The sequence below is a fragment of the Xenopus laevis genome, chromosome 4L, assembly GCF_017654675.1.
Source record: "Xenopus laevis strain J_2021 chromosome 4L, Xenopus_laevis_v10.1, whole genome shotgun sequence".
NCBI classification, from domain to species: domain Eukaryota; kingdom Metazoa; phylum Chordata; class Amphibia; order Anura; family Pipidae; genus Xenopus; species Xenopus laevis.
Genome location: NC_054377.1, coordinates 149,542,602 through 149,568,579, shown reverse-complemented (window position 1 = coordinate 149,568,579; position 25,978 = coordinate 149,542,602). Strand labels below are relative to the sequence as shown.

The 25,978-nt window shown below is 43.4% G+C and overlaps 1 protein-coding gene across 1 annotated transcript; it reads right to left on the bottom strand.

The window, feature by feature from the left end:
* fam107a.S (family with sequence similarity 107 member A S homeolog) lies at window positions 1–25,371 on the bottom strand. The gene is given in 4 exon segments (NM_001094600.1): window positions 1–2,193; window positions 2,320–2,476; window positions 10,082–10,256; window positions 25,250–25,371. Coding segments are annotated over 3 exon segments (441 nt in total). The 5' UTR covers window positions 10,252–10,256; window positions 25,250–25,371; the 3' UTR covers window positions 1–2,079.
* Window positions 25,372–25,978: the final 607 nt, after the last annotated feature.

The following is a 25,978-nucleotide window of genomic DNA, read 5'->3' as shown; positions in this document are numbered from 1 at the left end:
TGCAGCAAGTTCACTATTTATTGGTGATACAGACACAGAACTACATAGAAAAATAGACGATGTACGAACCATAACTAAATAAATATCTGTCGTATTTACAGGCTGAAGCAGCGGAACCAACCTATAGTGTTAGTAAAATCCAATGAATGTCGTTAAGGCTTTATCCAAATATTGGCCATATTCTGTGCCTGAGACATAACCCCTCCCCCCACAGTAACCCAAAAATCATTAAATAAAATGTGAGGTTAACCCTTTGTGCAGCAGAGAGTTCTGTATGTCCCTCTGATATGGGGGTGAATGTCACAATTACTATTCATTCCCTGTTACATTCAGTCGGGTCTCAGTAGCAGTGATTAGCCCTTAAAGGGATAATGTCATCAAAATAAAAAATAATTGTATTTCCCTATAAACAATCTTTAATTACAGCCATTTTTTCTGCTTGTATAATTCCTGGGGCCAATCTACTTCCTCCTGGTCATGTGACGGGGGCTCGGCTATACATAAAGAAAAGTGCAAGACTCAGTTGTCCTTTATTCTCTTATCTCCCAACATAACAGCCTCCTGATTGCAATATAAGCATTTCTGCCTTGCTGGAGTTTAATCCCAGACAGGACACTATCTACAAGGAGTTTGTATAATCTCCCCTTATCTGTGTGGGGGTTTCCTCTAGGTACCCCAGTTTCCTCCCACACTCCAGGTGGGTTCATTGGCTCCTGATTACCTGCCCATAGTAGGAATGTGATAGGGACCTTAGATTGCAAGCTCAACTGGGGCAGGGACTGATGGGAATGTGATAGGGACCTTAGATTGTAAGCTCACTGGGACTGATGGGAATGTGATAGGGACCTTAGATTGTAAGCTCACTGGGACTGATGGGAATGTGATAGGGACCTTAGATTGCAAGCTCACTGGGACTGATGGGAATGTGATAGGGACCTTAGATTGCAAGCTCACTGGGACTGATGGGAATGTGATAGGGACCTTAGATTGCAAGCTCAACTGGGGCAGGGACTGATGGGAATGTGATAGGGACCATAGACTGTAAGCTCTCTGGGACTGATAGGAATGTGATAGGGACCTTAGATTGTAAGCTCACTGGGGCAGGGGCTGATGGGAATGTCATAGGAACCTCTGATTGTAAGCTCACTGGGGCAGGGGCTGATGGGAATGTGATAGGGACCATAGACTGTAAGCTCTCTGGGGCAGGGGCTGACTGATGGTGCTATACAGACAGCTGGAATCTTCCTGGGTCAGAAGGAAATACATTCCCTAAGGCAAACATGAAAAATGGTTTTGGTTAAATAATAATATAAACTGCTGTTATCTATTTCAGTAAATATTATATTATATACAGATCATTTCTAAAGCCAAAAATCTTTTTCTTTTCAGATGACTGAGGCCTTTCCCTTTGCACGAGCGACGCTCTGGTATTGGTCAGCGACACAATCACTGAACCAGAGAAGAGTGCAGAACGGAGAATGCCCCCCCCCCAATCCAGGTTCTGTAGGGGGGAAATATAAAAACTTAAACCTCAGTTATTTCAAAGAGGGTCATTATCTACACTGGGGGTACAATAATATTAATGCATTTATGCCCTAAGTGACACCATTAGGTCTTGTTGGCTGCAACATTATACCAAACTGTCAGTTCCCAAAACCAATTCTGCGCAGCAATATGGCCGCCACTTCTCTGGCAGCCCCGCCCTCTTCTTGTAAGTCCAGCAGTAAAAGCCGACGGGGGACAGCGAGACGCCACATAACAGGAGACACACTCACTGGGAATATACAAACTGCCGCCTTGGAAAGCGAATTCCCACGGTTACCCACAAACCGCTAGTCACTTAGCCGGCCATATTGTGAGGTGTTAGTCGCCTCTGAGTTTAAGTGTCAGGATCGAATGCTGCGGCGGTGGGTAGATACACGGAAAAAGCGACATTTCTGAACACAAACCCTGTATCTGCGAGTGGTCTGGGGCACACTGAAAGACGTAGCGGCAACGGTTAATAACCGAGTGTGGGTATCCAGGGTGTTACGCAGCAAAGCCTCCGCAATAGGATTATTCATAGAGTTCTGCCGGGGGTTACCCCACCCTCTCCTCACTGGGTAACATCGCCGTTCTTCTTAACTTCTCCTTTACTTTAACAAATTCTGGGGCTCGTTCCTCTTCCTTCATCGGCTCTTGTTCTTTCTCCAGCTAAAGGGAAGGAAAGAGCAGAATGTGAATATATTATTTGTGCTGAAATGGTGTTTTACAGATTTCTATTGTGCAAATGATTTTCACGAGCGTTGAGCCCATGAGGCACTAGGTGGCGCTCTTTACCTGCTCCAGCCTCTGCTGTCTCTTTAACAGCTCCTGTTCGAACGGAGACTGGAGCTTCTTTATCTCTTCCTCTTCTTTCTTCTGTTGGATGATTTTGTCTCGCCGTCGGTGTTCCAGGACTCGCTGCAGCTCCGGCTTCTTGTCAACTGGAAGACCTCTAAGAAACAGACGCAAAGGGCGACAGTTAAAGAAAGAAATGGCCGGAAGTTTTTCTAGGCAACTTTCTGCCCGCAGGGGGCGCACTTGGGTTTCAACCCCACATGAAATAATCGTTAAAATCGGGTTGAAAAAAAAAAGACAAAGTCCATCAAGTTGAATGAATGAGCTTTTGTACAGTTTAAAGTGGACACTGGGAGCTTCCACCTGCTTTGGGCACCACTAAAGACATCCCACCCCTCATCCCATTCCTCCAGCAACCTGCCCACCCCCACTCCCTTCTTACCCCCTGCACATTATATTAAAGGGACAGTATAGCCCTATATCACAATTCCAACTAGGGATGCACAGAATCCAGGATTCGGTTCGGGATTCAGCCATTTTAAGCAGGATTAGGAATTGCCCGAATCCTTGTGCCTGGCTGAACTGAATCCTAACTTAAAACATATTAAGTGGGAAATGCTTTTCACAGGGTTAAACACGGAACAAAATGCTGCTTAATAAATATACATGTCAGTATATTCCCCTTGTAAGCAAGGAACGACGTTGCAAAGCAAAACCAAAAAAGTGTTGGTGTTGAGGTGGGTAAGAAAAAACCTGCTTTTAAGGCTTTCAAGTTAGCTGGGACAGCCAAATTATTTATAAGGTACAAGGAGGCCAATAAATCATGCAAAGAAGCTATAAGGCAAGCTAAAATTGATATAGAAAAGGATATTGCAGCAAGCAGTAACAAGAATCCAAAAATATTTATTAAATATGTTAATAGTAAAAAAATGAAGCAGGAAGGGGTGGGACCTTTAGTATCAGAGGGGGGTCAGCTGGAAGATGAAAACAAAATAAAAGCGCAGATTCTGAACTCATATTTTTCGTCTGTCTACACAAATGAGGAACCAGTAAGTGAAGGTTTCCTTCTTAATAGTCCCAATTCTAGTAATACAACTAATGATGCATGGTTGAAGAAATTCAAAAGAGACTTGAACATGTTAAGATTAACAAAGGTCCAGGGCCAGATGGTATTCATCCCAGGGTAATTAGCGAGCTTAGCTCTGTGATTGCCAAACCTCTTTACTTAATTTTTCAGGATCCTTTGAGGTCCGGCATAGTGCCGAGAGACTGGAGATTTGCTAATGTGATGCTTCAAAAAAGATCCCGTTCTCAGCCTCAAAACTATAGGCCAGTTAGTCTGACGTCAGTGGTAGGAAAGCTTTTCGAAGGGTTAATAAAGGATAAGATACTGGACTTCATAGCAAATCATAATACTATGAGTTTGTGCCAGCATGGTTTTATGCGTAATAGATCTTGCCAGACTAACCCGCTTGGGATTTTAACGTTTATTTATTATTACATTTTCCCGAAAATTTGCTTTGCTTTTTATATTCGGGCTTTTTAGCCCTCGGGGTTTACTAAATTCCGAAAAACGTGTGATATCTTTAAAAGTCCGATTTTATAAAAAAAAAAAAAACACTAATATTTCGGATTTCGGGGAATTTCAGGTAATCGGAGCTTAGTAAATAACCCCTTAGACTTTGCTAAAGCATTTGATACAGTGCAACACAAAAGGTTTCTGGTTAAATTAAAGGGATACTGTCATGGGAAAAAAAAAAATTCAAAATGAATCAGTTAATAGTGCTGCTCCAGCAGAATTCTGCACTGAAATCCATTTCTCAAAAGAGCAAACAGATTTTTTTATATTCAATTTTGAAATCTGACATGGGGCTAGACATATTGTCAATTTCCCAGCTGCTCCTGGTCATGTGACTTGTGCTTGCACTTTAGGAGAGAAATGCTTTCTGGCAGGCTGCTGTTTTTCCTTCTCAATGTAACTGAATGTGTCTCAGTGGGACATGGGTTTTTACTATTGAGTGTTGTTCTTAGATCTACCAGGCAGCTGTTATCTTGTGTTAGGGAGCTGTTATCTGGTTACCTTCCCATTGTTCTTTTGTTTGGCTGCTGGGGGGGAAAGGGAGGGGGGTGATATCACTCCAACTTGCAGTACAGCAGTAAAGAGTGATTGAAGTTTATCAGAGCACAAGTCACATGACTTGGGGCAGCTGGGAAATTGACAATATGTCAAAGTTATACACTAAATGGCAGTGTGTTGGGAGTTTCCTTAAATGAGAAGGATCTTGGGGTCTTTGTAGATAACAAGTTGTCTAATTCTGGGCAGTGTCATTCTGTGGCTACTAAAGTAAATAAAGTTCTGTCTTGTATAAAAAAGGGCATTAACTCAAGGGATGAAAACATAATTCTGCCTCTTTATAGGTCCCTGGTGAGGCCTCATCTGGAGTATGGGGGCAGTTTTGGACTCCAGTCCTTAAGAGGGATATAAATGAGCTGGAGAGAGTGCAGAGACTAAGTGCAACTAAACTGGTTAGAGGGAGGGAAGAGTTAAATTATGAGGGGAGACTGACAAGGTTGGGGTTGTTTTCTCTGGAAAAAAGGCGTTTGTGAGGGGACATGATTAGACTTTACAAGTACATTAGAGGACATTATAGACAAATAGCAGGGGACCTTTTTACCCATAAAGTGGATCACCGCACCAGAGGTATATATAATGTATGTGACAGTAGAGAGGGGTGTGTGTATGGGGCTGGGTTTTCATTTGGAGGGGTTGAACTTGATGGACTTTGTCTTTTTTCAACCCCATTTAACTATGTAACTATGTAACCAACAATGTAACTATATGTAAATTAGGGGCGGGTAGGGAAGTCACAAGACTTTTCATCACAAAAGAAGAATTTTTTCCAAGGTTTTCAAATTAGGATTTGGTTCGGTATTCGGCCGAATCTTTCACCAAGGATTCAGCCGAATCCGAAATAGTCTATTCGGTACATCCCTAATTCCAACAGACCATAGATTGACTGGATACTGCCCTGTGATGCGGAGAAAGTTGTTTATCCTATTTATATATTTATACAGATAATATCAGTAGCAGAATAACCAAGGGGGGGGGGGGGGGATAAGTGTAGTTTGTTAAATTGCAGTTATATATTTATCCACTAGATGGCACCATTCTCTTTGGGAAATATTCCCGGCTCGGGTGATGATTATGATTGATAATGAGTGGGTTTCTGCTGGATACGGATCTTCCACACTGTGCCAGTACCAATCGTTCCAGTTAAATGCCGACTGCTGTTCTGAAGGGATCCCTTTATCCTGTAATGACTCCCTTTATTGTTTTACCATCGTTAAAGGACCAGTAACAGAATTTTTTTTTAAAAAAAAATGTGGGCAGTACACATGCCCGTGTAGCCTCCTCCTGCCACTGCCACCCTGTAGTCATCCCCGGGCACACTCAGATGGGAAGACTCTGGGAAGCGACGTTTGGCTCACCCGTCATGCCTGCCCAGAGCCTGAGAGCTGAGCCTCATTCACATGCTGTCAGTAGCCAGGGAGGAGAAATCGCGCACTGAAGGATGGATGGTCGCCGTGTCGCCTGTTTTGAAGAGGACAGGAAGTGGAGTTTTGGCAAGTTATTTCTTAATAAGGCTTTGCAATTTAAAAGTTTAATTTGCTTTGGTGTTTATTTTTCCTTGTATACTAACACATTTTTTTTTTTTTGATGTTACTGGTCCTTTAACGGGTAATGGGATTTTCCAAAGAATAATGGAAGAGCTGAGCTTGAAAACAGACCAAGTGAAACCTGTCTAAGAGCTGATCCAGAGGTAAAAACCTGGAAACCTCTCCTGCCTCAGAGGGTGGCGGGAAAAACCTTCCTGACTCCAAACTGGTATTTTTGGACCAGTCCCTGATCAGCTTTCTATCAAGAGTTTATTTTAGTGCAGGTATTTTCATTCTGAAAAAAGAAAAGGATGCCTTTGTGTCTACCGAAAAGATCTATATAAGGCATCAGAGCATTTATTACATGATCCCCTTATATATATTTATATATAGTGATCTTATCCCCTTTATATATTTATATATATATATCATATCCCCCTTATATATAGTGATCAAATCCCCTTAACTGTCTCTTCAGTGTAATCAATCCCAACTTGCCTTTCCCCATAACTGATCCCTTCCATTCCCTTTATGAGCTTAGTCGCTCTTCTCTGTACTTTCTCCATTTCATTACTGTCCCTTATATAATTCATTCTATCCATAATGTGGCAGGGGGATCTGGACAAACGGGATAGTTTTGTATCACCAGCAAACACTACATTACATACAAAGTCATTAATATACAAATTAAATAAAAGTGGCACCTCACTAACGACCCTTCTCCAAGAATAGAATGTGCCATAGACACCCACACTCTGTGCACAATTCTTTAACCAGTTTCCTTTTGAAACATCTGAGCAAATATTTTTAGGCTTTGGCTAAATCCAAGCAGATGACACCACCCTGCACCCCATTAAAGGGGACCCATCACCCAAAAAAATTATCACATCAGTCCAACAAAATGAACTTTAATTACACTGTATAAATTATTTGAATCTTGTTTCCTTCAGTCTGGGAATTCATAATTATAACAAGCAGGCAGGAGCCATTTTGTGGACACTGTTATTAAGACAAGTCTTGTATCATCTCAGAATCTTGTTTGTGCACCAGAATGGGGGACCTGATGTCCATCCCCATGCCCTGGCTACACAATTAAATGGTGAAGAGAACTGGGGAATGTGGGGAGAGCAGTGACATGTAGGAAGTGCTGAATGGAAAGTGAAAGTAATTGTCTGGCCCGCCTCTATGCCTAAGGCATAGAGGAGGGGCAGACAATATTTGATTGACAGCTCAGATGTTTAAATGAACTTACAACAGCTATGGATGCTTTAATAAAAAATAGAAATTGGATTTCATGTTTAATTTGAAAAGGACTTTTATTATACAGCTTTTTGTGTCTGGGTCCACTTTAACAGGCCTATACTTGCAGGTGAAACAACCCTTTTTTAAAATATCTTTCAGCTTTCCTTCAATCCATTGGCACAATGCAGCTAAAAGGGACCAATCAAAGGGAAAGTTAGAAAAAGTGACAAACTGAAACAAGTATATTCCACAGCCCAAATTGTTGCACACATGGAAACATTTCGGGGATTAGTCTTTGCAAGTGAAGCAACCAGATCCACACTTTCTATGTTTGCCTTCTTGCTGGTTACTTTACAGTATTTCCAGGTGCTAAAACAAGTTCCTGTTCCTCTGACTTGTAGTGTATAAACTCATTCCTTTCAGCTCCATTACATAGCAATTGCCTGTTCTCCAGGGTTGGACGTATGGAAGCTGGGGGGCTGCTGACAGTTGCACAACAACTAAAGGGAGTAATGGCGGATATTCCTGGTGTGAAAACAAAATGATTTATTAATACTTAGGGCTTTGGATTACTAATGGGCCAATCTGACCTGTTTCACTTTACCGAATACAAGCAAAACGGCAACAAATTTGGCAAACACATTGATGTCAAGGGGCCTTGTTTTTCGGGTGACAATTTTTCAAACCATCTTTTCAGACCGCAAAACATTTTTTTTAAAAGGGGTGGTTCACTTTTAAGTTAACTTTTAGTATGGCGAGTGCTAAGCAACTTTTCAATTGGTCTTCACTTTTTCTTCTTTTAAATTATTTTCCTTTTTGTTGTAAAGTTTTCCAGCTTTCAAATGGGGGTCACTGACCCTATCTAAAAACGAATGCTCTAAAAGGCTACAAATGTTGCTACTTTTTATTACTCATCTTTCTATTCAGGCCTCTCCTATTCCAGTCTCTTATTCAAATCAGTGCATGGTTGCTAGGGGAATTTGGACTCTAGCAACCAGTTTGCTGAAATTGCAAACTGGAGAGCTGCTGAATAAAAAGCTAAATAACTCAAACACCAGAAATCATAAAAAAATAAAACCAATTGCAAATTGTCTCAGAATATCACGCTCTACATCATACTAACAGTTAATTTAAAGGTGAACAACCACTTTTACTATACATTAGAGTCTTTCTGTGTTTTTTCTCAGCGAAAAACAAACGCAAAATATTTCTCCCATCTATGCTTGTGATGCTGGGGGAGCCCAAATTGAATCCCATCTCTGCTTTAGCCTAAAAGCATCCATGTTCTTCTTTGTGTGCATGTAAGTGTGTGTGTGTGTGTGTGTATATATATATGTACATGTGTATGTATATGTACGTGTCTATGTGTGTATATGTATGTGCGTGAGACTACACAAATCGGTGTAGAAAGCAAAGTCCTGTGAGAACGCGGGTGATGTATAGAATGGCCGGCAGAACAAGAGTCGGATATATTAGAAGGGGAAGGAGCTGAATACAGTGGAAAGGTGAGTTGTCAGACAGGATTCCCTCGTGGCCTCATTACCCAGATTTGTCTCCCCTTTCACGTAACTGTAGCTCTTTGCTTTTATGTTGAGCAGGAATTCCACGGATTCGCTGACCTACGAAACGCTGCGCTCGGGGACGCTACTGTTGCTTTAGGCTATGTCTTTCCTATCGTCGGCTTTGGGGGGGGGGGGAAAGAGGATCTCTCGGCATCTCCAAAAAATAAATATACAGCGGTGCAGCTCACGTGTAGGAAATAAACACATTTATACGCAGCAGCGAGTGTTTCAGGACATATGATCCCGCACACCTCACAACCTGGCACGCAATGGGTTAAAGGGCTAAGAGCAAATATGCGCTTATATGTACCCAAAAACAATGTGTAATATTGTGTACTACATTTACTGTACTTACAGTCTCTGTATAGAGTAAATATAATAACAATAATAATGGGGAGTACTTTTTGTTGCTCAAGTGAATGTCTGCTTATGGAAACAGCAGTTCTACTTTGCTTTATGGCAGGGATTCAAATACAATTCAATAGTCTTTACAAGAGCTATAAGTAGGCCCTTTACATTCACATAACTGCTGTCCAGGGTCGGACCTCCAGACCCTCTACTGTGCGGCGCAGCACCATTGATTTTTATTGTAGGGCCAGGAGATTGAGGTCTGGCTCGGCGGGGGCACATGAGGGCCGGGGCCCACCGGGTTTTTTCCTGTCTCAAGAGTGCTCCACTGATTCAGCAAAATCATTTTGGAGAAATAAGAATGCTCAAATCAGGGAGGCCCAACATAACTAGGGATGCACCTAATCCAGGATTCGGTTCGTGATTTAGCCTTTCAGAAGGATTGGGGCAAATCCTTCTGCCCGGCCGAACTGAATCCTAATTTGCATATGCAAATTAGGGGGCGGGAGGGAAATCACGTGACTTTTGTCACAAAACAAGAAAGTAAAAAATGTTTTCCCCTTCCCACCCCAAATTTGCATATGGAAATTATGATTTGGATTCGGTCTAATCTTTCACGAAGGATTCGGGGGGTCGGCCGAATCCAAAATAGTGAATTCGGTGCATCCCTAAATATAACCATTGCATTTTCCCCCCCATTACCCTCAAGCAGTGCCTCCTCAGAAGACCCCACAGTCTCGCCCCCCCCATCTTCTGGACCCCCACATGGGTTTGTACAGACCTATATTACAATAAAAAAAGCCAGTGCTGAAATGAAACAACCCTTTAATGACACAACCCCAAAAATTAACAACAGAACCTCATGTTAATCCTGTGGAGCTTCACAAGATAACAAAAAGGGTTTACTTTCCCTTTGCAAAATGTTACCCTAGGCTGCAATAAAGAGGTCTCACCTTCTGTGGTTCATCAGCAGCTCTCGGTGTAGTTCCTGGTGGCTTCTGGAGGCTTTCACTGGATTAAGGAGTTTCTTGGGCTTAATTAGTTCAGGATTTCCATCAAGATAATCCGGATGGGTCAAGATACTCCCAATATCCGGCGGCTCCCTCTGCAGCTCCGAGTACATAGAAGCTGTGGAGAATAAGAAGAAGTTAGGGGCAATTTCCATATGTAGAATCATTCACTACCATTTGATTAAGTAATTAAGTTCTGGGTAAGAACTGAATTAAAACCCCCTAGGATTTCCACTTATGGACTGTGACTGCAGCAGTAGGTCATGATGGTGGTAGGACTTCTACGCAAGAATCCGATGCAATGGCTCCTACTTGGGTCACCCAAGATCACATTCTACATGGGGAGCCAAATATTTGTATTTTTTCACATTAGTGGGAAGAGCTATGATTGTTGTCATGGGACACGTAGCCTATTCTCCGATGGCATTTTGGACTAAGGTCGGAATGTGGTCTTTTGTTTACATGGAAACCGCCAGTTGAGAATACACCGTGTACCTAGGGAGGTTAGAAATAAAAGGGAGCTGTACCAGTTGGACTAATATCTTCTACATTCTTCTAACCTGCAGCCATATTTGCGGATATTTGATCCGACATAGTCAGGACCCAGCTGAATGAGGGATTTACCCAAAGACAGGGTCACCTAATTACTTATTAAAGGTTTACAACGTGTTATGGTCCAAGAGTCAAGCATATTATATGTTACATTTTCCATCTAAGTGGCAACCATAAATTATGCAGGCTACAGACTGGTAGTGCTTGGGCTTGCCTGACATCTTCTGCTTTCCCTTAACCCATCTCACATATTCACATGAGCAGGAGATCCGTCCTGCAGAGAGAGGTGGAATAAGACCAAGACAGACATATCCGATAAAACTAAATAGTGCACTTTGCCCTTGCCCGTCTTTTTTTGGCAAGAAACGCCACCTCAATGTGAGAGGAGTAACTCAATGAGATTTACCTTCCTAGTTAAATCTGTGTCCTCTATGTAAGCCTGGCTAATGTTGTATTCCAATATTCTCTGGCCATTGTGTCCTCATTTGCCCGCAACTAAGCGCCAGGAAAATATAATCTACTGAGCATAGAAGATCAACACTACGTTATCAGCAGCGTCAACAAACATAAAGTTCCGGAAATGCTCCTAATAAACTAAAGCAGCCCTTAATATGTTTTACAAAATACTGCTAAAGAGCAGCACGAGACAGGAGATAGGCAGCCCTAATACACATTGGGGACTGGGAGCTTTGGCATGTCATCTACTGCAACCCCAATGTCTAAACTCCTACTTCATAAACAGAAAGTGTATTGCTTGTTTATATCCTTCGTTAAGACATGCCGATTACAGCTTATAATGCCATTCTCTGGAACATAATTCTGCAAAAATCTTGCCCACTACAGATGTCAGACTTACCAGCCTACGATTGCAAGGCTGAGCCCGTCATTTCTTTTTAAACACTGGAATTACATCGGTTTTCCTAAAATCCACTGGTATCTCCCCATAGGATGGAGACCTTTATAGTGTTTTCCATCAGGTATTGTGTCAACTACTGACAAGTTACTTGAGCTAAGCCATCTGTACTACTACAGAGTGGTCCCTGTAACACTAGCTCCTCTTGTGTCTGTACTGAGGAAAAGAAATTATGAAGCATGTTTTATTTATTTTTTTAGAGTAGCCATTATACTTTTTTTTTTTTTTTTTTTTTAAATGGACAAGAAAAGTATAACTGAGACGGATGCCAATTTGTTATATATGGACCTGTGCCCTGGCCCACAGCACTTTTCCAGTTAGAATTGTGCCACCATCTTCACTCACTTCCCAGTGGTCCGTATGTATGTACAATTTTGTACCTTTAAGGACGGTGCATGCACAGTAGAGAATATTCCAAATGTTGGGCCCAGCAAGCTGCAAGGGACCACTGGCAAATGACTAAACATGGTGGTGTGGAACTCATAGAAAAAGTACCTAATGGTGATGTGTTTTTCTGTGCAGAGAAGCCAATTGGCAACCCCAGTGTATACCACTTTCTTTGTCCTTTAATGGAGCCACATTCATGACCTTTGTCTTTCAATTGATATGTTTTTTGGGAATTTGTCTTTGCAAGTAAAGCTATTTTGTTCCTTGTTTTCAGCAGAGAAAGTCCCATTCCATTGTGTGCATTAAAATAATGATGCTAAAGTGTACTTTAGTGAAAGTCAAGCTGTGAGGAAAATGTATGACTATGGCTCTGCATGACTTTACCGCCCCAAAGGCTTCTGGGAGAAATTTTAGGAGGTCTATTCAGGCACAAATAGGCTACATGCCCCCCCTCCTTCGTGCCGTACTGATCAGGAGTTGGTTAAAGTTCCTTAAGACAGTGGATCTTTGTAGGGGACAATAGTTAAAAAATTAGTATTCATCCCGCTAATGTTATTCAAATTGCCTCTTTCGGATTCCTCAAGGGTTTCGTTTCAAAGAAAGTTTTTCTTCAAGCTCATTTTCAATGGTTTGAGTGAATTTGTCAAAGACGATGGAGGTTCTGGCCTCGTTAGAAAGGAACGATTCTGGCCATCTGCCCGGGGAGAAAGGGAGCTTTCTCATGGGATTTGCTAAGCAGATTGGTTCTGCCTGTGCAATGTGCTTGAAAACAATGGCCTCACAGGCAGTGAGATAGGGCTCCATTTGTGGCTTCTTCTCAAGAGCTTTTTCGTTGGAGCCTTCCTCCTGGATTGTGGAACGGAAACAACACTCCAAATGATCTGGGCACACAATAAGCTATACCCTCATACTGTACTGTCTAAGGGAATCAATATGGCACCTCCTCCTCCCATATGTATAAATACAAATATACAGAGAAGGAATGTTCTGGGCACACAATAAGCTATACCCTCATACTGTACTGTCTAAGGGAATCAATATGGCACCTCCCTCCTCCCATATGTATAAATACAAATATACAGAGAAGGAATGTTCTGGGCACACAATAAGCTATACCCTCATACTGTACTGTCTAAGGGAATCAATATGGCACCTCCCTCCTCCCATATGTATAAATACAAATATACAGAGAAGGAATGTTCTGGGCACACAATAAGCTATACCCTCATACTGTACTGTCTAAGGGAATCAATATGGCACCTCCTCCTCCCATATGTATAAATACAAATATACAGAGAAGGAATGTTCTGGGCACACAATAAGCTATACCCTCATACTGTACTGTCTAAGGGAATCAATATGGCACCTCCCTCCTCCCATATGTATAAATACAAATATACAGAGAAGGAATGTTCTGGGCACACAATAAGCTATACCTTCATACTGTACTGTCTAAGGGAATCAATATGGCACCTCCCTCCTCCCATATGTATAAATACAAATATACAGAGAAGGAATGTTCTGGGCACACAATAAGCTATACCTCATACTGTACTGTCTAAGAGAATCAATATGGCAGCTCTCAGCCATATATAAATACAAATATAAAGAAGAGGAATGCACTTTAAAACACACCCCATTATATACACAGTCTTTTTTTTTTAGGGGAAATTAATCAGTGGATACAGCCTACAAGAATGGTTTCTAGGAAGGGAATTACGGCTCCAGGGTGAGAAGCCATAAAATAGAGCATCTGTGCAGAACCAGGGAAGCATGGCAGCCCTAATCCCTCTCATTCATCTACACAAGAACACCATTTGTCTAAATGCCGACCTACAGAAAAATCTGGACATGAGGTGGGTATCTTGCAACTTTGCCAGTACAGAGGCCTGATGGGACCACAAGCATTGGCCGTACTTACTGTAAGGGGCACAATGTATGTCCTGTGCCTATCATTATACCTACATTACAATCGCAGACACTTATATGCTGCTTTTTAGGTTGGACAAGAAAGAATTTGAGGAATATACATAAAATTCTGGGTATATCAGAGGATGCCATGGGCCTGATGTGTATTCATTCCTATTCATATATTTAGATTTTCTCTCCATACAGAGAACAGTATTTGTGCCAAGGCAACTTGGGCAGGTTTGGACCTCTGTTCCCGGCACAGATCAGCCTTGAAAATGATCTTTGTTGCCGCTTTCCTGCAACAGAAATGACGCAACTCTCGGTTTCTTCTACACGCTGAACTGAGCAAGGATTTAATCACTGATAAATATAATGCAGCAAGCTTTTCTTTTCCCAAGTCCTATCATGGCGCTCGCCTTTGTTACTCAGTGAAGCTAATGATCTATTTCAGGCACTGGCAGATGATATTATAAATACTGGCCGAGTGCGAAGTCATTAGGGAAGCGCCTGTGATTCTGTTACTTCTGTTTATTCTCCTACAGAACCTTATTAATATCTGGACCCCTCATCCAAGCTCATCCCCAGTCTCCCCACAAAGGCTCCTTGTAGTGACCTGCAGGTCTCGCAGCAGATAACAATAGTTTCAGCCGAATAAAACAAAGCAGAGGAGGGTCATTAATTGTCGATGCACCAGAGGTGAAACCATAGAGCTCTACAACCCACATAGGATTGTAAATGAGTTTCTCAGCAAAGAGGCCTCCCATCAGTGTCACCATGTGACCCGTTTATTGCCCCAAGTGTCAAACCACTGGATCATCACCATTTGGTCTACTTGGCAATCTTTAGGCAAGATAGAGAGCGCAGGGCAAGATGGTGACAGTAGGGTAAAATGAGAAAGATGGTGACAGAAGGACAAGATTGACAGGAGTAGAAGATAATAAGAGTAGGGCAAGATGGAGACAGCAGGATAAGCTGGAGACAGTAGGGCAAGATAGTGACTGTAGGATAAACTGGAGACAGTAGGGCAAGATAGTGACTGCAGGATAAGCTGGAGACAGTAGGGCAAGATAGTGACTGCAGGATAAGCTGTAGGATAAGCTGGAGACAGTAGGGCGAGATAGTGACTGCAGGATAAGCTGGAGACAGTAGGGCAAGATAGTGACGGCAGGATAAACTGGAGACAGTAGGGCAAGATAGTGACTGCAGGATAAGCTGGAGACAGTAGGGCAAGATAGTGATTGTAGGATAAACTGGGGACAGTAGGGCAAGATAGTGACTGCAGGATAAGCTGGATATAGTAGGGCAAGATGAAGACAACAGGAAAAGCTGGAGAAAGTAGGCAAGATAGTGACTGCAGCATAAGCTGGAGACAGTAGGGCAAGATAGTGACTGTAGGATAAGCTGGAGACAGAGGGCAAGATAGTGACTGCAGCATAAGCTGGAGACAGTAGGGCAAGATAGTGATTGTAGGATAAACTGGGGACAGTAGGGCAAGATAGTGACTGCAGGATAAGCTGGATATAGTAGGGCAAGATGGAGACAACAGGAAAAGCTGGAGAAAGTAGGCAAGATAGTGACTGCAGCATAAGCTGGAGACAGTAGGGCAAGATAGTGACTGTAGGATAAGCTGGAGACAGAGGGCAAGATAGTGACTGCAGCATAAGCTGGAGACAGTAGGGCAAGATAGTGATTGTAGGATAAACTGGGGACAGTAGGGCAAGATAGTGACTGCAGGATAAGCTGGAGACAGTAGGGCAAGATAGTGACTGCAGGATAAGCTGTAGGATAAGCTGGAGACAGTAGGGCGAGATAGTGACTGCAGGATAAGCTGGAGACAGTAGGGCAAGATAGTGACGGCAGGATAAACTGGAGACAGTAGGGCAAGATAGTGACTGCAGGATAAGCTGGAGACAGTAGGGCAAGATAGTGATTGTAGGATAAACTGGGGACAGTAGGGCAAGATAGTGACTGCAGGATAAGCTGGATATAGTAGGGCAAGATGGAGACAACAGGAAAAGCTGGAGAAAGTAGGCAAGATAGTGACTGCAGCATAAGCTGGAGACAGTAGGGCAAGATAGTGACTGTAGGATAAGCTGGAGACAGAGGGCAAGATAGTGACTGCAGCATAAGCTGGAGACAGTAGGGCAAGATAGTGATTGTAGGATAAACTGGGGACAGTAGGGCAAGATAGTGACTGCAGGATAAGCTGGATATAGTAGGGCAAGATGGAGACAACAGGAAAAGCTGGAGAAAGTAGGCAAGATAGTGACTGCAGCATAAGCTGGAGACAGTAGGGCAAGATAGTGACTGTAGGATAAGCTGGAGACAGAGGGCAAGATAGTGACTGCAGCATAAGCTGGAGACAGTAGGGCAAGATAGTGATTGTAGGATAAACTGGGGACAGTAGGGCAAGATAGTGACTGCAGGATAAGCTGGATATAGTAGGGCAAGATGGAGACAACAGGAAAAGCTGGAGAAAGTAGGCAAGATAGTGACTGCAGCATAAACTGGAGACAGTAGGGCAAGATAGTGACTGTAGGATAAGCTGGAGACAGAGGGCAAGATAGTGACTGCAGCATAAGCTGGAGACAGTAGGGCAAGATAGTGACTGTAGGATAAGCTGGAGACAGTAGGGCAAGATGGAGACAGAAGAGCAAGCTAGAAACAGTAGATGTGTCAGGAGAGCAAGATTGAAATAAGACATGATGGTGACAGTAGGGCATGAATGAGGGAGCAGGAAAAGAGTCAATTGGGCAAGATGGAGACAGTAGATAAATAGGTGTTGCCTTGCAGCACTGGGGTCCTGAGTTTGATTCTAGACAGGGCACAATGTGCAAGGAGTATGTTCTCCCCATGTCTGTGTGTGGCTTTACTCTGGGTACTTCGGTTTCCTCCCACACCCCAAAAACACACAGGCAGGTTAACCGACACCTGATAAAATCACTAACTCATCAATTATGGTATCCCTAATACTGTGTAGTTAAATTAGGAAATTCCCTTTTATGTACAACACCAATGGCACTGGTCTGTTCTTTAATATATTTACAGAACTGAGATAAAATAAGAAAACATTTCATTAAAAAAAAACTGCATTACAGGTATGGGACCTGTTATCCAGAATGCTCTGGAGGTTTTCCTGATAAGGGGTATTTCCCTAATTTGGATCTTCATACCTTAAATCTACTACAAAATCATATAAAAACATGAAATAAACCCAATAGGCTGGTTTTGCTTCCAATAAGGATTAATTATATCTTAGTTGGGATCAAGTACAAGCGACTGTTTTATTATTACACAGAAAAAGGACATCGTTTTTAAACATTTTTGATTATGTGGATAAATTTGAGTCTACGGGAGACGGCCTTTCTGTAATTCAGAGCTTTCCAGATAACGGGTTCCTGATAACAGATCCCATACCTGTATTACTCTTATTAATCTTTATGGATATAGCACCAGAACGGTCTGCAGCACTTTATGGAGATTATACATTATTCTCACTTGTCCGCGCCCAGTAAAGCTTACACTCTAAGATCCCTATCACATTCACACAAGCTATGTCTCTCTAATACATAATGTTCACTGTTAGTTCAACTGGACCTCTCACCCTCCGCCCTTCAGTAGCTTAGAAACAGACTAACTCTCCCTGACTGCCATCAAACTGCTGATAGGGATCGGGTGAAGGGAGGGCAACGCAGATGCTATCAGTTCGCAATGTTTTCGATTATGAACCAATGAACTCACCCGCTGGATGCCCCTTTGCTGCATTAATTCTAATCCTCCCGGGGTAAAGTCCAGTTCTGGGGAGCGACAGCAGCTGTTCGGGCATCCGGTTCCCCCTGCTCTTTGGGTTTCCTTATCTCTGAGCAGTCGCAAACCTGCTGCATCTACACCAACGGTGCAACTAACTGCCTACACTACTCGTCTCATTACAACAAATAGGTTTTTGGAGACAGCACAAGCTGGGCACGTGAGCTTTGCGTTGTACAATGGAGCTTTCTCACTCCAGTCATGCTTTTATGTATATTTATAGGGGTTGTTGACCTTTAAATTAACTGTCAGTATGATGTAGAGAGGGATATTCTGAGACCATTTGTAATTGGTTTTCATTTTTTATTATTTCTGATTTTTGAGTTATTTAGCTTTTTATTCAGCAGCTCTCCGGTTTGCAATTTCACCAATCTGGTTGGTAGGGTCCTAAGAACCCTAGCAACCATACACTGATTTGAATAAGAGACTGGAATATGAATAAGAGGGGGACTGGATAAAAACATGAGTAACAACAACAACAATTTTGTAGCCTTACAGAGCATTGGTTTTAGATGGGGGTCAGTGACCCACATTTGAAAGTTGGAAAGAGTCAGAAGAAGGAGGCAAATAATACCCAAACTATAAACAATAAATAATGAAGACCAATTGAACAGTTGCTTAGAAATAGCCATTCTATTACTTACCCCTTTAAGGGCCTATTTTATTATTAACATTTATTAATATTGCGCCAGAATATTTATGCTGGGTAAAAAAAATAAAAAAAACAGGGTCAAATAAATGGGGGTTTATTAAGGTGGTGTTTTATGTTCTGCTGTCAGATTTGCCAATTCAGAACTTTGTAAGTAATTTCCAGCAAAAGCTGCTCAAAAAAAAAAAAAAACACATTAATAAATGACGCTGCCATCCGTATGCTGTGAACTTTCAAATTCTCCGATTTGCTACACGTTGTTTCTATCGGTCACTTAATGGGTTATTCACCTTTAAATTAACTGTTAGTATGATGTAGAGAGCGATATTCTGAGACAATTTGCAATTGGTTTTCATTTTTTTTTATTTGTGGTTTTTGACTTATTTAGCTTTTTATTCAGCAGCTCTCCACTTTGTAATTGCAGCAGTCTGGTTGCTAGTGTCTAAATTCCCCTAGCAACCATGCATTGATTTGAATAAGAGACTGGAATAGGACAATTATTAATTTGTAGCCTTGCAGAGCATTTGTTTTTTTTTTAGATGGGGGTCAGTGACCCCCAATTGGAAGCTGGAAAGAGTCAGAAGAAGGGAAATAATTCAAAACCTATAGAAATGAAATAATGAAGACCAATTGGACACACAAACAAGCAGAGAAATGAAGCAACGACAAGTGAGGGCTCGCTGACAAATGAACACAGTTGCACACAGTCCATGCAGAAAAATGCGGCCATTATTGCCACAACACTTACAATGATGGGAAGCTGTAATGCACAACAGTTACACAGTCTGGTAGCAAGTAGCTATAGCCAAGCTGAGCTCTGAGTAGCCCACTGAGCAATGTACCGGCCAATGGATTGCCATAGACCCAGGCCTGCGACACATTACAGGGCGACACAGGCGCTAAACACACAATAGTCACACAAAGTGGCAGCCACTCAACACAACTGGTATCCAGGATCCTGGGCTATAAATATATATATATATATATATATATATGTTGCTAGGGATCCTGAGCCAACAGATTATGCAACGAGCAGAGAATCACTCCCTGCGTCAGATGGAATGTGGGTGCTGCACATCTGATTTATCAACAGAAAGTACAAATTCAATGAAAGGCCCTTGGACTGAGCATTTGGGTCTCATTCACTGAATGTGTAGTGACCCCCCATTTGAAAGCTGGAAAGAGTCAGAAAAAGAAGGGAAATAATTTTAAAAAAACTATAATAAAATGAAGCAATTGAAAAGTTGCTTAGAATTGGCCATTCTATAACATACTTAATGTTAACTGAAAGGTGAACCACCCCTTTAAAGGAGAACTAAACCAATGAATGTGGCTAAAAATGTCCTATTTATATAATGAACTTATTGCACGAGGCTAAAGTTTGAGCTTGTCAATAGCAGCAATGATCCAGGACTTCAAACTTGTCACAGGGGGTCACCATCTTGGAAAGTGTCTGTGACACTCACATGCTCAGTGGGCTCTGAGCAGCAGAGTTGTCATAAGAGGAAGAGGAAAAAAATATAAAGGGAGAGAGGAAATAAAGATGGAAAGGTAACAAAGAGGGAGAGGAAAGGGGGAGAGGAAATAGAGAGAGGGAGAGGAAAGAGGGAGAGACAATAAAGGGGGAGGGGAAATGAAGAGGGAGAGGAAAGAGGGAAAGGAAGTAAAGAAGGAAATGAAGGGGGAGGGGAAATAAAGAGGGAGAGGAAAGAGGGAAAGAAAAAAAAAAAAGACGGAAATAAAGAGGGAAAGGAAATAAAGAGAGAGAGAGGAAATACAGGGGGAGAGGAAATAAAGAGGGATATGAGTGCAGAGGAGTGAGGAGGCAGTGGGTGGATTCCAATACAGTGACAATCCAAAGGCTGGTGGAGCAAACAGGTGATTGAAGGAAGGAGCAGGTAGGGGGTGGTTATAGCATTCAGGTAATTCGTGTGGATATAACTAGTAGGAGGAATGGATCCATGCGACAGGTGGGCTGAGCTGCACAAATATTCTCTGGCACGGCCCAATGAGCGGATCTGAAAGTCTGCAGCATTAAAGGGGCAACGTGAATCACGTCCCCGGATCCAGACGAACTTGACATAAGTGTAAGCAGTAGTACGGGGCACACGGTGACTGGAGTAGGGATGCACCGAAACCACTATTTTGGATTTAGCAAACCCCCGAATCCGAAAATATTCGACCGAATACCGAATTTACAAATTAGGGGTGGGAAAACTTTTTACTTCCTTGTTGTGTGCCAAAAAGTCACGTGATTTCCCTCCCCTAATTTGCATATCCATTAAAAACACAAGTTCATTACCCGAATGTGACATCTCCCCCACACTTGACGCGTTTCGGGGCATCTCGCCAGTTCCTCAGAAGCAAAGGGAATGCCCACCCCCGACACCCATTAATAAAACCTGCTTAGCCCCACCTATTAAAAACATTTAACCATTTATCCCACAAAGGGGTAAGATTCAATGATTTAATTACACCTGGTGTCTCAGTTATCAACGGATAGCCAGGTATCTGTGGAGTATAGAGAATGCCACTGACATGAATAATGCAAATACAGATACAAATACAAATGTGTTGTTCCACGTGCACTTCTTAAAGTTACTACAACATATATTCCATTAACAGATATACACCAATAGGTCAATATTACACCATTTAGTAAGTATCTTACTAGCCAGCACTTTTCATAAATGTGATATTCGATATAGGGGGTTATGCTTACAAAAATGTGTCATGTGACCAAGTACTATATCCACTCGCAAAATTAAACTAAATCAATAAATTAAAATAACTATATCCTACACAACGGTACATTGGTAAACACATATACACTAGTAAGGAATGCACTTAATTACAAAAGCTCCCAATTCTCAGTGGTCTTTAGTTGGTATATCCAATTTGCCTCCGAAGTTTTTGATCCAGATCATCCTTCCTCACATCTCTGGGGGGTTTCTCTATAATTTCAAAGGTCAGACATTCACTGCTTTTCTAGCAGATGTTAAGCTATAGCTTTCGAGTCTGCGCGGTCAGTCATATGCGCTAAGATGCGGATGGATTTTCAATAAACAAAGTTTTAATTACTCCAGTCACCGTGTGCCCCGTACTACTGCTTACACACTTACACAAGCCGACAGAACCAATTTGGCAGCTCCCACCCTAAGGCGCAACTACATCTCCCAGCTGAAGGCAGTGTTATTGCTTCTAACTGAACACATTGTCAATGTGCTGCTGAACTGGAAGTAGAACAAAAGTGCTTCATCGAAGGCCTGTGCTGCTGAGACACCTCCCAATGGATCTTCATCCGTTACAGGTGGCTACTGATATGGCCGGTATCATTAATCATGTTCCGATGGAACTGCAGCCGCTCACTGGGAAACAGACCGCAGCTAATAATCTCCTGCCAGTGACGTAGAACTAATTCCTGAGCAACAAACCCGAGAAACTTCTGCTAACTGGCACCATGCAACCCACTCACTGCCAACTCTCCAACCCATTCCATGTGCCATTGTTATATACAGCAGCACCCCACAAACACATCCAATAGCAATATCACCCACATGCCCTGGGTACCCCTGGAACTACAGCAGGGTGACATCCCAACTGACTGAAGGTCAGTTAGGGGGAGATTTGGGGTGAGTGCTTTTGTGCCCTGGGTACCCCTGGAACTATAGCAGGGTGACTGTTACCCCAATGTTTCTATATATCTTTAACCTTGTTATGAGCTAAGGGGCCCAGTCTGAAGGTCAGTTAGGGGGAGATTTGGGGTGAGTGCTTATTTGTGCCCTGGGTACCCCTGGAAATATATCTGTAACCTTGTTATGAGCGAAGGGGGCCCAGTCTGAAGGACAATTAGGAGGAGATTTGGGGTGAGTGCTTATTTGTGCCCTGGGTACCCCTGGAAATATATCTGTAACCTTGTTATGAGCTAAGGGGGCCCAGCCTGAAGGTCAGTTAGGGGGAGATTTGGGGTGAGTGCTTATTTGTACCCTGGGTACCCCTGGAACTATAGCAGGGTGACACCCCAATGTTTCTATATATCTGTAACCTTGTTATGAGCTAAGGGGGCCCAGTCTGAAGGTCAGTTAGGGGGAGATTTGGGGTGAGTGTTTATTTGTACCCTGGGTACCCCTGGAACTATAGCAGGGTGACTGTTACCCCAATGTTTCTATATATCTGTAACCTTGTTATGAGCTAAGGGGGGCCAGTCTGAAGGCCAGTTAGGGGGAGATTTGGGGTGAGTGCTTATTTGTACCCTGGGTACCCCTGGAACTATAGCAGGGTGACATCCCAACTGACTGAAGGCCAGTTAGGGGGAGATTTGGGGCGAGTGCTTATTTGTAACCCATGGCTCATATACAACTTGCCTTGTAGCATTTTAAGTCACCCCTCAATCACAGCAAATAGACACAGTCACAAGATGCAAACACATAATGTAGCGCAGGTTAATTACCTCTCGGAACCATCACAGCAGAGAGAGCAAAACTGTAAAAAGGGTTAGAAATTCTTTGAATCCAGGAATTACTTCTCAGATTCGGCCAAATCCCAGGATTTTCAACAAAATCCGGTTTCAGACGGCCGACTGCAGCTTTCCTGGGTGTTGTCAGAGTCACTGTTCATAGGTGCTACAGACATCTCATCACCCTAATCTGATCCCTCCCTCGTGCAGTACACAGGGTGAAGGCTCACAGGGGATGCTGGGAAACGGTAGTACAATGAACAGCTGGAAGGCAACAGGTCATTTTACTTAAATATATTAAATTCCACAGTCAGACTCAGACTAATCCCACTTAAATCCCCCCTAATCACTGCACACAACACAGACGCACTGCTATGAGTTATAATAATAATAATAATAATAATAATAATATTAATGCCTCCAACTGCCCCAACACCAAATCTGCTGATTCAGGAAGCAGAGTGTCAGTGACCGAGTGTGTAACACAAACATCTTATTCCTAGAGTGTAATAATAAAACATTATCTTGTACTTGATCCCAACTAAGATATAATCAATCCTTATTGGAAGCAAAACCAGCCTATTGCCTTTATTTAATGTTTATATGATTTTCTAGTAGACACGTTTTTTTTTTTTTGAATTTTGAGTTTATGGGAGTTTTTATAAACTCCCATAAACTTTAAATTCGACCCTTGATAAATATTCCCCATAAGGTATTAAGATCCAAAGATCGGTCATCCGGAAGACCCAAGCATTCTGGATAACAGGTCCCATACGTGTAATTATAATTATATAATTAATGAGAGACTGACGAGCGAGACCCGAGAGAAGGACGAGCGAGACCCGAGAGACGGGCGAGCGAGACCCGAGAGACGGGCGAGCGAGATCGAAGAGACGGGCGAGCGAGATCGAAGAGACGGGCGAGCGAGATCGAAGAGACGGGCGAGCGAGATCGAAGAGACGGGCGAGCGAGATCGAAGAGACGGGCGAGCGAGATCGAAGAGACGGGCGAGCGAGATCGAAGAGACGGGCGAGCGAGATCGAAGAGACGGGCGAGCGAGATCGAAGAGACGGGCGAGCGAGATCGAAGAGACGGGCGAGCGAGATCGAAGAGACGGGCGAGCGAGATCGAAGAGACGGGCGAGATCGAAGAGACGGGCGAGCGAGACCCGAGAGACGGGCGAGCGAGATCGAAGAGACGGGCGAGCGAGATCGAAGAGACGGGCGAGCGAGACCCGAGAGACGGACGAGCGAGACCCGAGAGACGGACGAGCGAGATCGAAGAGACGGGCGAGCGAGATCGAAGAGACGGGCGAGCGAGATCGAAGAGACGGGCGAGCCAGATCGAAGAGACGGGCGAGCGAGACCCAAGAGACAGACGAGCGAGACCCGAGAGATGGACGAGCGAGACCCGAGAGACTTGTAAACGTGTTGCAAGTCTATGGGTATGTTTCAGTATAATCGGGATCTATACAGGCAGCTCCTGAGTCCTGACACAGCTCATAACGGTCAGCCAAAGCCTCACTGTAAACAAGGGAACCTATTGCTCACGGCCGACAGTTACATAAACACCTGCCGACTGAAGGAGTGGGGCAGGGAGACATTCCAGCACATGGGGCCACTAACAGGGAGACTGACAGCTTGGGCATGGGGCAACTGAGCCAGCAGCGGTGCCCGACTACAGGGGAAAGTAAAAGCACATGTGCCTGCAGCCCTATGTTGTACTACAACTCCCAGAATCCACTGACAGCTAAACAACAGCAGAAAGGTCAGGAGTGCAGGAACCAATAGAAAAGATCCTGTGCCTACACTGACTGTGTATAGAGAGAGAAACATATTCTCTGTGTAACAGATACAGTGTCGCTGCATTTATACTGCACATGGGTGATTTATAGAATGAAATAAACAGCCAGGTATTCACATACTGTGTAACCCTACAGAATGAAAAACTGATTCCACAGAGGACAGATGAACTGATAGAGACAGATATATAGAGAGAGAGAGACCAATAGATAGAGACAGACATAGAGAGAGAGAGAGAGAGAGAGAGAGAGAGAGAGAGAGAGAGAGACCAATAGATAACAGACAGATATAGAGAGAGAGTGGAAGGAGGGTGGGGGACAGGTATATGGATGGATCACACTATATAACATGACACAAATACACTGTAGGCAGATAATTCTCATATATAAGAGCTACAAGTCAGACAGCTGATATATAGATGTATAGAGATATATAGTATATACTGTAGATAGAGATACAGTCACAGAGATGTTAGAGCTCAGGGTAGTTTTGCCCCAGTGTTAGTGAGCGCCCCCTGCTGGAGGTCAGTGTCAGTGTGAGACTCCGCGCAGAGGAGACAGTTGTGCCCCACCCACAGGAACCCTCCAGCCTCGCACCCGCAGCGCTAATCTAATCTCAGACGCAGAATTCTTACCGGATTTAACCAGACGGGCTCTGTGCATCCCAGTAGCGGGGGCATCCGGCACCCTGACCCGATCGAACCAGGATCTCTGAGACTGCATGATGTCTGGGGACTGGGCGGGAGTCTCTTCAGCCGCTCAGTGTCCCGCTCGTGCCACGGCCATTGGCAGCAACTGCAGCACCTTCCCCCCTGGCCGAGCTTTTCAGCGGAGAGACCGTCACGTGACGCAACAGAACTCCCCCGCTCCCTGGTATTGGTTTGTACCGACCCCCGCTCCTCTTATTCCTTGTGCCTCCCTCTGTCTGTTTGTTTGTCTCAGGCACCGACTAATGGGCAACACCTCCCTCGCCTCAACTTCCTCACTCAGACTCCCTCACTCAAACTCCCCCTTTACTCAGACTCCCTCACTCAAACTCCCCCTTTACTCAGACTCACTCCCTCCCCCTCACTCAGACTCCCTCCCCCCTCACTCAGACTCCCTCCCTCCCCCCTCACTCAGACTCCCTCACTCAAACTCACCCTTTACTCAAACTCACTCCATCACTCAATCCCTCAAACTCCCTCCCTCAACTCTTTCACTCAAACTCACTCCTGCAAACTCCCTCACTCAAACTCAGTCCCTCACTCTACTCCCTCAATTCCTTCATTTAAACTCACCCCTCACTCAAACTCACTCACTCCCTCAAACTCCCTCAAACTCCCTCAACTCCCTCATTCAAACTCACCCTTTACTCAAACTCC